This window comes from Carcharodon carcharias, chromosome 12, assembly GCF_017639515.1.
Source record: "Carcharodon carcharias isolate sCarCar2 chromosome 12, sCarCar2.pri, whole genome shotgun sequence".
In the NCBI taxonomy this organism is placed as follows: Eukaryota; Metazoa; Chordata; class Chondrichthyes; order Lamniformes; family Lamnidae; genus Carcharodon; species Carcharodon carcharias.
The window spans coordinates 49715620-49730448 of NC_054478.1; the positions used below are offsets into that span (position 1 = coordinate 49715620).

At 40.9% G+C, this 14829-nt stretch overlaps 1 protein-coding gene across 6 annotated transcripts in view; it reads right to left on the reverse strand.

The window, feature by feature from the left end:
• Positions 1-14829, reverse strand: part of mgat5 (alpha-1,6-mannosylglycoprotein 6-beta-N-acetylglucosaminyltransferase) — a 105543-nt gene that overhangs the window by 32364 nt on the left and 58350 nt on the right. For all 6 annotated transcript variants that reach the window (XM_041200962.1, XM_041200958.1, XM_041200961.1 and 3 more), the window contains one exon: positions 6251-6400. In XM_041200962.1, the coding sequence (XP_041056896.1) occupies positions 6251-6400 (150 nt within the window). The remainder of the gene's footprint in view (positions 1-6250; positions 6401-14829) is intronic.

Below are 14829 nucleotides of genomic sequence, written 5' to 3' on the forward strand. Positions count from 1 at the left end.
AGTGCTGTAAGAGCTGGGAAAGAAATGGGATAAGCCTTGGACTCCTGCCCATCAGGAACACAGTCCTTGATTGTTATAAAAACAAAAAACTGCGGATGCTGGAAATCCAAAACAAAAACAGAATTACCTGGAAAAACTCAGCAGGTCTGGCAGCATCGGCGGAGGAGAAAAGAGAATTGACGTTTCGAGTCCTCATGACCCTTCAACAGAACTGATTTTTCTTTACAAGGAGAGGGGTGAAATATAAGCTGGTTTAAGCTTTGTGGTGGTTGTAGGGACAAGCAAGCAGTGATAGGAGCAGATAATCAAATGATGTCACAGACAAAAGAACAAAAGAACACAGGTGTTGAAGTTGGTGATATTATCTAAACGAATGTGCTAATTAAGAATGGATGATAGGGCACTCAAGGTATAGCTCTAGTGGGGGTGGGGGGGGGCATAAAAGATTTAAAAATAATGGAAATAGGTGGGAAAAGAAAAATCTATATAAATTATTGGAAAAAACAAAAGGAAGGGGGAAGAAACAGAAAGGGGGTGGGGATGGAGGAGGGAGCTCAAGACCTAAAGTTGTTGAATTCAATATTCAGTCCGGAAGGCTGTAAAGTGCCTAGTCGGAAGATGAAGTGCTGGTCCTCCAGTTTGCGTTGGGCTTCACTGGAACAATGCAGCAAGCCAAGGACAGACATGTGGGCAAGAGAGCAGGGTGGAGTGTTAAAATGGCAAGCGACAGGGAAGTTTGGATCATTCTTGCGGACAGACCGCAGGTGTTCTGCAATGCGGTCGCCCAGTTTACATTTGGTCTCTCCAATGTAGAGCAGACCTTGATTGTTAGTCTGTCTTAATGAATGGGACTCCTGCAAAGACATAAGAGACACAGCTTAAAGGAAGACATTGTCCTAAGTTCAAGGCAATGACTGTAATTAGCTAGAACCAATGACAAATTATAGATCAATTAGCCATTTCCAAGCAACAATGGGCTTACAACATCTTTTGAGTATATAAAAAGGGGTTGCGGGAACCATCTTTGTGTATATCAAGTGTGGAAGAACCAGTTTAGATCTTCAGGGGTAGTTTCCAATAAACTTCAGGGCAGATAAGTAATTAGCACCGGGACTGGTTCGGCAATGGATTCCCTGCCAGTAGAAATCCCAGGAAGGTGTAGTTCTTCTCGGAGGCAGTGACTGTTTTTCTGTCAGCGTGACAAGTTCAGGTTGTTGCTCAGTTGTCTTGGATTGGTCACCCATTTGAAAGTGTGGAGTTGGTAGAGTTTCATTGATGAGTATACTTTACATATATTCTGACTCTGTTAGGTGATAAGTTTTTAAAACCTTGCTTAAAAATCAATAAACTTCAATACTATTTACTGTTGTGGTGCCCAAGTCTTTGCCCGATTGTTACATCTCTCAAATTCGAACACTTTAAAAGGGCAATTTGGGTTCCAGTATTAGGCATTGCACAGCTAAACTGGAACAGTCTGAAATAACAAACATCTTTTTACACTTGTAACAATGAGCAATAAAAAAGTGCTGGCCTAGCCAGACGCCCACGCCTGTGAAAGAATTAAAAACCTTATTGAAGGCCTTTTGAAAATCCAGATAATTGAGGCACCACTTTTCAATTTCCTACTCAAGAATTGCAGATTGTTTAATGTATTTTAGAGATCAATAGCTACAATTTCCCTTTTTTCTTGCAGAAAGAGCCCTGTATTGAGTTATTGGATACATTGTTCTATAAGAGTATTTAAACAATAATTTTTAAAAAACAGGCTAAACTGAGTTCGCTAGAATGCTTCGCTTGCAGTCTGTGTCATTTAAGTACATAAGCACTACTGATGCGTTCTGGGAAATTGCAGACATTGCAAATGCTCAGACACAAGCAAAATTATCTAGCCCAAGCCCAGGTTTATGAGAGGGGCTGAAACCTTCAGGTAAAAATTTCCATTAAAGTGGCAAGTAAATGGGATGATAAAATCTTTTGAAGAAGCATCTCAGTCTTAAATGGGAGATCCCTTATTTTTAAACTGTGTCCCCTAGTTCTAATCTCTCCCACAAAGGGGACCATCCTCTCAGTATCCACCTTGTCAAGGCCCCTCAGGATTTTACATGTTTCATTAAGATCACCTCATTTTTCTAAATTCCAATTGATACAGGCCCAACCTATCTAACCTTTCCTCAAGATTAGCACCATTCCACGCCCCCTCCCCCCAATGCCACAAATCAGTTGAGTAAACCTTCTCTGAACTGCTTCTAATGCAATTATATCCTTTCTTAAATAAAGGAGACCAAAACTGTACACAGTACTCTAGAATGTGGTCTCAGTAATGCCCTGTAAAATTGTAGCAAAACAACCCTACTTTTATAACCCATTCCCCTTGCGATCATTGCCAACATTCCATTTGCCTTCCTAATCATTTGCTGTATATGCAAACTAACTTTTTGTGATTCATGTTTCAATACACCCATAATCCCTCTCTACCTCAGTTCTACAATCTGACTCCATTTAGATATGTTGTTTTTCTATTCTTCCTGCCAAAGTGGACAATTTCATATTTTCTGACATTGTACTCCATCTACCAAATTTTTTTCCCACTCACTGACCCTATCTATACGCCTTTGTAGACTCTGCCTTCTCTTGGTAACTTACTTTTCTACCTATCATTGTCATCAGCAAATTTAGCAACCATACATTCGGTCCCGTCATTGAAATAAGACTGTATATAGTTGAGGCCCTCATACCGATCCCTGCGGCACTCCACGTGTTACATCCTGTCAGCCCAAAAATGACCCATTTTTGCCTGCTTCCCGTTAGCTAACCAATCCTCTATGCATGCTCATATGCTACCCCCTACACCATGAGCTCTTATTTTGCATATTAACCTTTGATATGACACCTTGTCAAATGTCTTCTGAAAATCTAAGTACCCCACATTCACAGGTTCCCCTTTATCCATGTTACTTGTTAATTCCTAAGAACTAATAAATTATACAATTTCCCTTTCACAAAACCATGTTGACTCTGCCTGATTGCGTTGAGATTTAAGTGCCTTGCTATAACCTCCTCAATAACAGATTCCAGCACTTTCCCTATGACAGGTGCGAAGCTAACTGGCCTGTAGTTTCTTACTTTATGACTCCCTCCTATCTTGAAGAGAGAAAATTACATTCACTATTTTCCAATCTGATGGGACCTTTCTAGAATCAAGGGAATTTTGGAAAATTACAACCAATGCATCTACTATGTCAGCACACACTTTATTTTAATACACCAGGATGTAGTCCATCAGGACCTGGGAATTTGTCAGCTTTTAGTTCTAATAATTGTCAATACCCTTTCCCTGGTGATTAGAATTGTTTTAAGTGCCTCTCTCCCTTTCACCACTTGATTCACAATTATTTCTGGGCTGTTATTCGTGTCCTCTACAGTGAAGGCTGATGCAAAATCTGTTAAATTCATCCACTATTTCCTTAGTTTCCAATATTATTTCCCCAGATTCACTCTAGAGGACCAACACTCATTTTACCCACTGTTTTCCTTGTTAAATACCTTGGATTCTCTTACTTTATATTTCTAGCTAGCTTTCTCTCGTAGCCTAATTTCTCCCTATTCTTTGTTTTGTTCCTGTTTTTTGTGCCCAATCTTCTGATCTGCCATGAATCTTCACAGAATTGTATGTTTACTTTCAACAAATCATCTTCCACCATGTTTGCTAGCTCCAGCATGGTGCTGCTGCCAAATGCATAATCCCTTACTCTCTTCAGCATTCAGAAAGGACCATTACCTGCATGACACCCTGGTCCATTGCTCAGTCACCCCCAAACCCACTCCCTTTCCTGCAGCATCTTTCCTTGCAAGTGCAGGAGATGCAATTTTACCTCCTACCTTCTCACCACCTAAGGCCCCAAAGACTCCTTTCCAAGTGAAACAACAATTTACTTGTACTTTGAATTTAGTATACAGTATTTGTGGCTTACGATGCAGTCTCCTCTACATTGGGGAGACCAAATGCAGAGTGGGTGACTGCTTTGTGGAACACCTCTTCAGTCTGTAAGCATGACTCCGAGATTCCTATTGCTTATCATTTCAATTCTCCAACTTGCTCTCTCTCTGATCATTCTGTCCTTGTCCTGATACAGTGGTCCTCGTCTTTCGACTCAACACTCTACAGCCTTCTGGATATAGAGTTCAACCATCTTTAATTGTAATCTCTGCTCCTATCATGTTTAATGTGTTTTTTTTTCCCCATTTGATTTCTGTCTTGTTTCTTAACTGCTTTGCTCGGCATTTGGACAGTTGCTATCCAACCATTGACACCTCATCTAGATACACCATTTGTTATTCATTACCATTCCTTTTGGCTTTTGAACAACTGTACCTTTCATCGGTTTATTTCTCCTGCCTTCCATTCCATCAGAGATTTCCCTTTTGTTCTCCTTCTCCCACCATTCCCTACTTGCTCAAAAACTATTACATTTGTGATGGAACCAATGGTTTCAAAGCATGTATTTTTTTTTTGAGACAGACTAACTGAAAAGTGAAACTAAGAAAGAAACTGGAAGGGTAATTTTCCTAAGAAAACTAAGACAAACTGAGATTGGAAACCAAAAGTTCTGGGGAGACTGAAGCTGTCTGAATTCATATATAAAACGACACAGGGCAAGAACTCCGATGATAATCCCAGTGGTGGGAGTACAGGTAGGCTGAAGAGGGCGAAGGCTAGATCTAGAAGAGGAAATTAGGCAGTCATACTGTTGTTGTGGCTGTTTCTGCTTCTTGAAGATAACATTGGTGGTTCTATGCCATTCAAACAGTCATAAGCAGAGTACAGGAGGTTATGCAGATATGCCATTTTTGGTGAAGTCAATGTCCGTGGAACTCTGATTGTTTTTGCGTTGCTGCCTGCTGGGAATCATGCTAAACCAGAGAAGAGGAGCTGAAATTTTTCATGAGGAAGACAGAATTTTGAAGGACTTGGTAATTGAGACTGATGGAATATACGCTGAGTGGACTGCTGAGCCAACTCGCAAGATCTGCCTTAGTTGTATCTGCCAGTTAAAGTGTAATTTATAGTTCATAATCAACCACAATTTGCCTGTTAATTCATGTTCAACTTAATGGGTTTTAGACTATTGATTGTTATCCAATATAGTATTTAGTGTTTGCTTTGTTTGACTCTTGTACAGTAAAAATTCTTTTGTTTTACACCATGGAATCTTGCGGCTTTATTCTTTCAGTAAATAACTGGGATTTTGGATTCCTTCTTTAAAAGGTCATCTTGACTGAGATAATAACATATTTCTAACTTTCTTCAGATCTGATAAAAAGGTCACAAACCTGAAATAATTTTTTCTCTCCACAAATGCTGCCAAATCTTCTTGGCATTTCCAACATTATCTGTTTTAATTTTAGGTTTCCAGTACCTGCAATAATTTGCTTTTGCATAATAAAATTTTTTTAAAAAAATACCAGTGGTAGAACAGGTTGGAGACACAACAGGTATCACATGATACGCACAGTCCAGAGATTTGGGGGACGGAATGTTGGGTGGGATGTGGTGCAATGAAATGGAAAATTCGGCGCTATGTAAATGTTTTTTTCTTTTACACCCCTGCTGAAGCTGGAAATCCTGTAATGGTGCTTACATTTTATAATAGCACAGCAGCTTTTTAAGTGTTCCAGTTAGTTTAACGTTATTACAGGCATATAGCTTGGTCTGATATTTGAAGTACCTTATACTGCACAGTATTGTTTTTTTGTTCAGCATAAGGTGAACCTTTAAAAACAAAAAAAGTCAGCTTGGAGAGAAAAGGACTTGGAGAGAGAACATTTCCTGTAATCTGTTAATAGAAAAATGTTTGTATTTTCCCTTTGGTGTGGGATGAGGGTAGAAAGGTTTTTCTAACAGTTTTTTTTATGTTGCCAATATGTCCCTTAAATTAATTTCTGAAACTTAATATGCAAATAAGATGCTGATTTGTACTAAAGTATTAATGATTCATTACGTCGAGATTAGAGGTAAACTACATCATCAAACAATTTGATAAAATAAAGCAGCATCTTCCTTCATTTGTGGACTTGTGTTATTTTTTTTCTTACATGGGATCTGCTTCTTTCTATACAATTTTGTAAATTCTGCAATGATGCCAGTTAGAGCTCAATTTGGATTAGCACAATACTAAACCTTGTCATTGTCTGTGTATATATAGTTTACTTCTCAACATTAGAATACAAATCATCTACAACATCCAAATACCTTTGTTTCCCTTAGGAGAAGCTGTAGGTCACGTCCACTCAGTATCCCATGGTTTTTCACATAGCTAGGAATATGGACTGTGCTAGTTCCATGAACTGTGCCATGGACTTCTGTGTAACTGTGAATTATATCCAAGTAAGACCTTTTGTCCTGTGGGTAAGGGGAAGAAAAAAAAATTAATTGATCCACCAGTCTGGTTGAACGAAGGAAAAACCAAAATCTAAAACAATGACTCTTTGGCCATTATCCAAAATGAAAACTAGTGAATTTATTGTAATAAATTTTATGTAGCTCTTGAACATGAGGAAATCGAATAAAAAATACCTGGGGTGTCATCTATGAATGTAACTCAGGGATTAGACATGATAATACACCTACTACATGTAATCTCATTGTAATATACCTGCACTTGAAATGGGTGTAAATGTATACAAATAATTCGGGCCCAACGAAAGTGCCAAAAACATACCATAAATTTTCAAGGTTCAACTTATTTAACCATCATTCACGTGTATCAAAAACAAGATGTATAGGGCGGAGGACAAATTTCTTAAAAACTGAAAAAATTGCAATAAGGTCAGAATGATATTTTCCTGCTGAGCCTAAACATTTCAGCTCTCAACCTTTTAATGATTGCATTTTATTTGAAATATTTAATTCTGTTACTGCTCCTTTATTATTGCTAAAATTTCAGAACAGTGAAAATTACCAACATTTTATTCCGTAATTCTCCAGTCCATTATTAAGGATGAGATTTCAGAATACTTGGAAGTGCATGATAAAATCGGGCAAAGTTAGCATGATTTCATCAAGGGGAGGTCATGCCTGACAAATCTGTTAGAATTCTTTGAGGAGGTAACGAACAGGTTAGACAAAGGAGAGCCAATGGATGTTATCTACTTGGACTTCCAGAAGGCCTTTGACAAGGTGCCACACAGGAGGCTGCTCAGTAAGATAAGAAAGAGGCCATGGTGTTAGAGGTAAGGTACTAGCATGGATAGAAGATTGGCTGTCTGGCAGGAGGCAGATAGTGGGGATAAGGGGATCCTTCTCAGGATGGCGGCCGGTGACGAGTGGAGTTTCGCAGGGGTCAGTGTTGGGACCACAACTTTTCACTTTATACATTAATGATCTAGATGAAGGAACTGAGGGCATCCTGGCTAAGTTTGCAGATGATACAAAGATAGATGGAGGGACAGGTAGTATTGAGGAAGCGGGGAGGCTGCAGAAGGATTTGGACAGGTTAGGAGAATGGGCAAAGAAGTGGCAGATGGAATACAACATGGGCAAGTGTGAGGTCATGCACTTTGGTAGGAAGAAGAGGCATAGACTATTTTCTAAATGGGGAGAGAATTCAGAAATCTGGAGTGAAAAGGGACTTGGGAGTCCTGGTCCAGGATTCTCTTAAGGTTAACGCGGTAGTTAGGAAGACAAATGCAACGTTGGCATTTATTTCGAAAGGACTAGAATATAAAAGCAGGGATGTGCTGCTGAGGCCTTAAGGCTCTGGTCAGACCACATTTAGAATATTGAGAGCAATTTTGGGCCCCGTATCTCAGGAAGGATGTGCTGGCCTTGGAGAGGGTCCAGAGGAGGTTCACGAGAATGATCCCAGGAATGAAAGGTTTAACCTATGAGGAACATTTGAGGAATCTGGGTCTATACTCGATGGAGTTTAGAAGGATGAGGGGAGGATCTGATTGAAACTTACAGAATACTGAAAGACCTGGATAGAGTGGACATGGGGAAGATGAGAGAATAGGACTCAAGGGCACAGCCTCAGAGTAAAGGGAAGACCTTTTAGAACAGAGATGAGGAGAAACTTCTTTAGCCAGAGAGCGGTGAATCTATGGAATTCATTGCCACAGAAGGCTGTGGAGGCCAGGTCAGCGAGCGTATTTAAGACCGAGATAGATAGGTTCCTGATTGGTAAGGGGATCAAAGGTTACAGGGAGAAGGTGGGAGAATGGGGTTGAGAAACTTATCAGCCATGATTGAATGGCGGAGCAGACTCGATGAGCCGAATGGCCTAATTTCTGCTCCTATGTCTTATGGTGTTATTCCCTTCCTCTAGCAACATTTTGCAAGCAATCCGGGTGTAAATACAGTTAGAAATGACACAGCATTTGCTTGTGTTGATTAGACTCAGTTATATATTTCCAGCAGATTTTTCCAGTTGGTTCCTGTATACATGCTTGGGAATACAAACCATGGCCAAAAATATTACAACAGCAATGGATTTTTCCTCACACATATCCATGTCACACATACAAAAACTAGATCTCATTTTCAGTAGCAACACTGAACCTTTTATTGCAGCTCTCTTTGAAGTGGAACCAAATGGCATCCCCTCTTACAAAATTTCAGACTGATGCACTTGCCTTTTAACATTATTGGCTAGAAGTATTATTCAATTAAATTGGAAACAGTCTGCCCTGCCTTCTTTTACTGATTGGGTACGTGATCGTATTCAGAATCTTAAACTTGAGAAAATAAAGTACACTATAAGAGGCTCCACTGATGGATTTCATGTAGCTTGGCAGTCTTTCTTAGATTACTTTGAGGAACTACAGCTCTCTACTTTCATATAACTGACCCTATTTAGGTTATATGTATTATATCAGGTGAAACTATACCTGACCTATAAATATTGTCGATTTTATTTTTTGGGAGGTTGGGGAGAGGTTCTTGTTCTTCTTCCTCCTTCTCTTTTCCTTTATCTCTCTTCCAAATATAAGTATATTGAATTATTGCTCTACTGGTTACTCATTATGACTGTTAAAATTTTATTTTAGAAAAAAAACTAGATCTGGTCTTAACTTCAGATACTACAAAGTCAATTTCTAGAGCACATTGCCTGAATCTTTATTCACTCATCTAAAATTCTGATGTATCAATTGTCAAATTAACTGACCTGAAAGGCTCCAAGCTGTCAGATAACTAAAATTTGTACAGATTGATAGCACTATATAAAAAGCTGGTGATTTGTCAATACAACAGCAGGGGATCAAATATACTCGGCAAAAGTAAAATCCATAATTTATTTTTAAATCTGTTTATCCTAATTCCAAAGCTTACACTCAAGTGAAATCAAACTTCTGACTGAACACTGCTGCATATCTTTTAAAAATTCGCCCTTAAGATTTGAGATTACGTACTTACACTTTTTCAAAATACACACTTGTTTTCTTTCATATTTAAGTTAACAACATTCATTCGGAAATAAAAAAAAATTCTGTTGACTATTACTTTAAGTTTTGGAGAAAATGTTCTAGTTGCTCCAAGATAGAGAAATTCGGACTAAATTTATATCAAGGTAATAGCTAAACAAGGAAAAGAATGTATGTTGTGTGTGCACATGATTATGCTTGGAGTCAAATAAAGTTTTCAGGACTACAGTCGTAAATTCAAATGAATAAACTGAAGGAAGAGGCAGCAAAATGGGAGTACACCTCTTCACAGAATGGGGTGTGCTGATTATGGATAATACATGGCTGGTATTGGACTCACTGAGTCAGTGTAGAAGTTGAAGAGCACAAGAGGGAAGTGTTAGCCAAGAAAACAACACCAACAAAAACACGAGTGGCAAAGATTGGACTATAGTAAAGAAAGGTAACTAAAGAGACAAAGATAACCAAAAAAGCGAGATAAGTAACAATTTTAAATGTGTGTTGGTCTTTGAAATTAGCTATGTGCAGAAAAGGATACAAACATTGATTTTTAATGTTGTTAGAGAAGGGAATTTAATAGAAATGCATTAAAATACATGGTTAAAGAACAGGGACGTTGCGCAAGAAAGGGTTTTCAGGAATGGTTAATACAGCTTTTTAGGCAATGAGATAAGATGCAGTGAGGAAATGGAGGTGTAGGCTATACAATCATACAATTAGTGGATGTTTACTTTTGTCTGAAAGAAAAGTCGATGGGTTTATGATTTGGCTACAGGAACTAAAATTGTAGGCAAGGAGAAATGGGTGGATGTGCTAGTGTAAAAAGTCTTGCCTTATTGCCTTTCTTGAGCTCAGTATTCTGAAATTCTTCACAGCCAATTAAAAAATTTTGAAGTATGAACTGAGTGCAGTATAGTGCAGAACAAAAAAAGGTATCTTCAAATTCATTGCTACACCAGTGCTCAAATCCCAGGTCAGAGGTAGCCTGCTCTGTGGGTATGAGTTTGCCCCTCAAATAATTAGGGGTCAGGTTGGAAGTTATGGTGCAGAGAATGCTGTAGGGTACCATCCCACTGTGCGCCATCCAAGCGAGTTTAGGAATTTACATCTTTATACTCAAGGAGAAAGTCTAAATATATAACCAAAGAGGATAATTTTGGGAGGATTTATTAAAATCAATGGTATTCTTAAACTCTCAATGTAGTTCTCCCATAGGTTCAGAGAGTAAATACATTATTCAGTGTGATACTGACTCACAGAGACCAGAATCCCAGGTTCATTCCTTGATTTGTGCTTAGTTAGTTAATATCAGTTGGGAAATATTTGAGGTGCTATGGTTATCCTCATGCACCTAGCCTGGGAGAGGAAAAATAAAACAGGTTCGACTTCTGTTTGATTGCTATCCCAGGAGTCCTGCTGAAAAACACATGCAAGGAAAGCAGGCAAAGACAGAATTGGGGTCAGCTGTGATGCTCTTTAGGGTGAAATAGCTTACTGAGACACATAATCGCAGTAATGGCTGGAGAAATGCCAATGGGATAATACCACAACACTTAAAAGTAGTATTGCTCTCTCAAAAATAGGTGAACTAATGCTGTCAAGCAAGACTGTAATTAACTAGAACTATATGAGAAGCTTTAATATGGAAACAAAGAACTGGATTTAATAGACTCTGGTAGCCTTCTGTTGTGATATGATGGTTTGCACCTTGGTAGTCAACTTTGTAAAACGTTGTCTGGTGTAGCTCAGCAGCCCCACTTTGGCATGAATAGCTGTCACGTTTACTGCAGATGACAGTGGACTGGGAATGTGCAGGATTTGATGGACTGCTTTCTTTGGGCTCTTTTCTTGGCCAGTTGAGCTTTCTGTTTTGCATCACATCTCCTAATACCCTCCAGACAGTTAGCCTCTGGAGGTCGCAGCTATCGGAGATTGTCTTCCTGTTGTCTGTATCAATGCCTGTCATCTTCATCTCTCTTTTCTGGTGCCCTTGTAGCAGAGGTACGGACAGCCAGCAGGTCGTAACCCAGTAGCCATTTACCGTACAGAAGGGTCTTTGGATATATGGCTGTCATCCAAGCAATGAATGTGGCCAAGCTAGCAACAAATGTTGTTGGCTTAGTAATAAGTATATGCTTATGGAATTAACAAGCTGCAGGATCTGAGAGCTGGTGATTTTGTCCTGCCAAGAAATGCTGAGGTTGTGTGTGAGGTAGCAAAGATGGGAACTATTCAGCCTTTTCTCCTGAGATAAAAACAAAAAACAAAAAAACTGCGGATGCTGGAAATCCAAAACAAAAACAGAATTACCTGGAAAAACTCAGCAGGTCTGGCAGCATCGGCGGAGAAGAAAAGAGTTGACGTTTCGAGTCCTCATGACCCTTCGACAGAACTGTCGAAGGGTCATGAGGACTCGAAACGTCAACTCTTTTCTTCTCCGCCGATGCTGCCAGACCTGCTGAGTTTTTCCAGGTAATTCTGTTTTTGTTTCAGCCTTTTCTCCTGTCTAGTTGCATTGTCCAGGTCTCACTACTGCAGAATAGTGAGGATACAGGCTTCACAGTTTTGCAGTTTGGACAAAGGAGAAAGGGCAGGACAAAGGAAACCGCTTGATCGGCACCCCATCCACTAACTTGAACATTCATTTCCTTCACCAACGCACAGTGCCTGCAGTAAGTAATACATACAAGATATACAAGCGATAACTCACCATAGCAGGGAGAGGCAGTGGCACTGTCACTGCACTAATAATCCAGAGACCCAAGGTAATGCTCTGGGGACCCAGGTTTGAGTCCCACCATAGCAGATGGTGGATGGTGGAATTTGAATTCAATAAAAATTTGGAATTAAAAGTCTAATGATGACCATGAAACTATTGTCGATTGTTGTAAAATCCCCATCTGGTTCACTAATGTCCTTTAGGGAAGGAAATCTGCCGTCCTTACCTGGTCTAGCCTACATGTGACTCCAGACACACAGCACTGTAGTTAACTCTTAAATGCCCTCCAAAATGGACTAGCAAGCCACTCAGTTGCATCCAACCGCTACAAAGTCTATAAGGAACAAAATCAGATGGACCACTCAGCATTGATTTAGGCACTGGAAATGGTAACAGGAAACTCAGCCCTGTCAACCCTGTAAAGTCCTCCTTACTAACATCTGGGGGCTTGTGCCAAAATTGAGAGAGCTATTCCACAGGCTAGTTAAGCAACAGCCAGACAGTCATACTCTCAGAATCATATCTTACAATTAATGTCACAGGCACCACCATCACCATCCGTGATACTTCCTGTCCCACTGGCAGGACAGTCAGAGAGTTGCTCTGGGAGTCCTTAACCTTGACTCTGGACCCCATGAAGTTTCACGGCATCAGGTCAAATATGGGCAAGGAAATCTGCTGATTACCACATACCGCCCCCTCAGCTGATGAATCGGTACTCACCTTCATGTCAGAGGAAGCACCAAGGGTGCAAAGGCCTCAGAACGTACTCTGGGTGGGGGACTTCAATGTCCAGCACCAAGAGTGGCTCGGTAGCATCACTACTGACCGATCCCTAAAGGACTTAGATGCTAGACTGGGTCTGCGGCAGGTGGTGAGGGGACCAAAAGAAAAGAACATACTTGACCTCATTCTTGCCAATCTGCCTGCTGCAGACGCATCTGTCCACGACAGCATCGGTAAGAGTGAGCACCACACAGTCCTTATGGAGACAAAGTCCCATCTTCACATTGAGTAACCCTCCATCTTGTTGTGTGGCACTACCACCCAGGTAAGTGGGATAGATTTTGAAGAGATCTAGCAACTCAAGACTGGGCATCCATGAGGCGCAGTAGGCCATCAGCAGCAGCAAAATTGTACTCAGCCACAATCTGTAACCTCATGGCCCAGCATATCCTCCACTCTACCATTACCACCAAGCCAGGTGATCAAACCTGGTTCAATGAAGATTGCAGAAGGTTATGCCAGGAGAAGCACCAGTCATACCTAAAAATAAGGTGTCAACCCGGTGAGGCTACAACACAGGACTACTTGCATGCTAAACAGCATAAGCAGCAAACCATAGACAGAGCTAAGCGATTCCACAACCAACGGATCAGATCTAAGTTCTGCAGGTATGCCACATCCAGTCGTGAATAGCGGTGATCAATTAAACAGCTCACTGGAGGAACTTTCAATGATGGGGGAGTCCAGAACATCAGTGCAAAAGATAAGGCTGAAGCATTTGTTACAATCTTCAGCCAGAAGTGCCAAGTGGTTGATCCATCTCCGCCTCCAGGAGGTCCCCAGCATCACAGATGCCAGCCTTCAGCCAATTCTTTTCACTCCACATGATACCAAGGAACAGCTGAAAGCACTGGATACTGCAAAGGCTATGGGCCCTGACAACATTACGGGAATAGTACTAAAGACTTGTGCTCCAGACCTTGCCATGCCCCTAGCCAAGTTGTTCCAGTGCGGCTACAATACTGGCATCTACACGGGAATGTGGACAAATCCAACTCAGCCAATTACCGCCCCATCAGCACTTGCTTAGAAATAACCCCCTCACTGACGCTCAGTTTGGGTTCCACAGGATCACTCAGCTCCTGACCATTTACAGCCTTGGTTCAAACATGGACAAAAAGAGCTGAACTGCAGAAGTGAAGTGAGAGTGACTTCCCTTGACATCAAGGCAGCATTTGACTTGAGTGTGGTATCAAGGAGCCCTAGCAAAACTGGAGTCAATGGAAATCAGGGTGGGAAGAAACTCTGCTGGCTGGAGTCATACTCAGTGCAAAGGTAGATGGTTGTGGTTGCTGGAGGTCAATCATCTCAATTCCAGGAAATCACAGGAGTTCCATCTTTTGCTTTTTTTTGGTTATTAATTTATGGCATGTGGACATCGCTGGTTCGGCCAGCATTTATTGCCCAACCCTAACAGCCCTTGAGAAGGTGGTGGTGAGCTGCCTTCTTGAACCACTGCTGACCATATGGTGTAGGTACACCCAGTGTGGGTGGGAAGAGAGTACCAGGATTTTGACCCAGCAACAGTGAAGGAACAGCGATTTATTTCCAAGTCAGGATGGTGAGTGACTTGGAGGGGACTTGCATATAGTGTTCCCATGTGTCTGCTGCCCTTGTCCTCCTGGATGATAGTGGTCATGGATTTGGAAGGTGCTGTCCAAGGAACCTTGGTGTGTTCCTGCAGTGCATCTTGAAGATGATACACCCTCTGCCACTGTGCATTGTTGGTGGACGGGGTGCCAATTAACCAGTTTGCTTTGGCCTGGATGGTGTCAAGCTTCTTGAGTGTTGTTGGCACAACACTCATCCAGGCAAGTGGAGAGTATCCCATTACACTCCTATTTTATGCCTTATAGATGGTGGGCAGGGTTTGGGGAGTGAGGAGGTGAGTTACTCACCGCAGA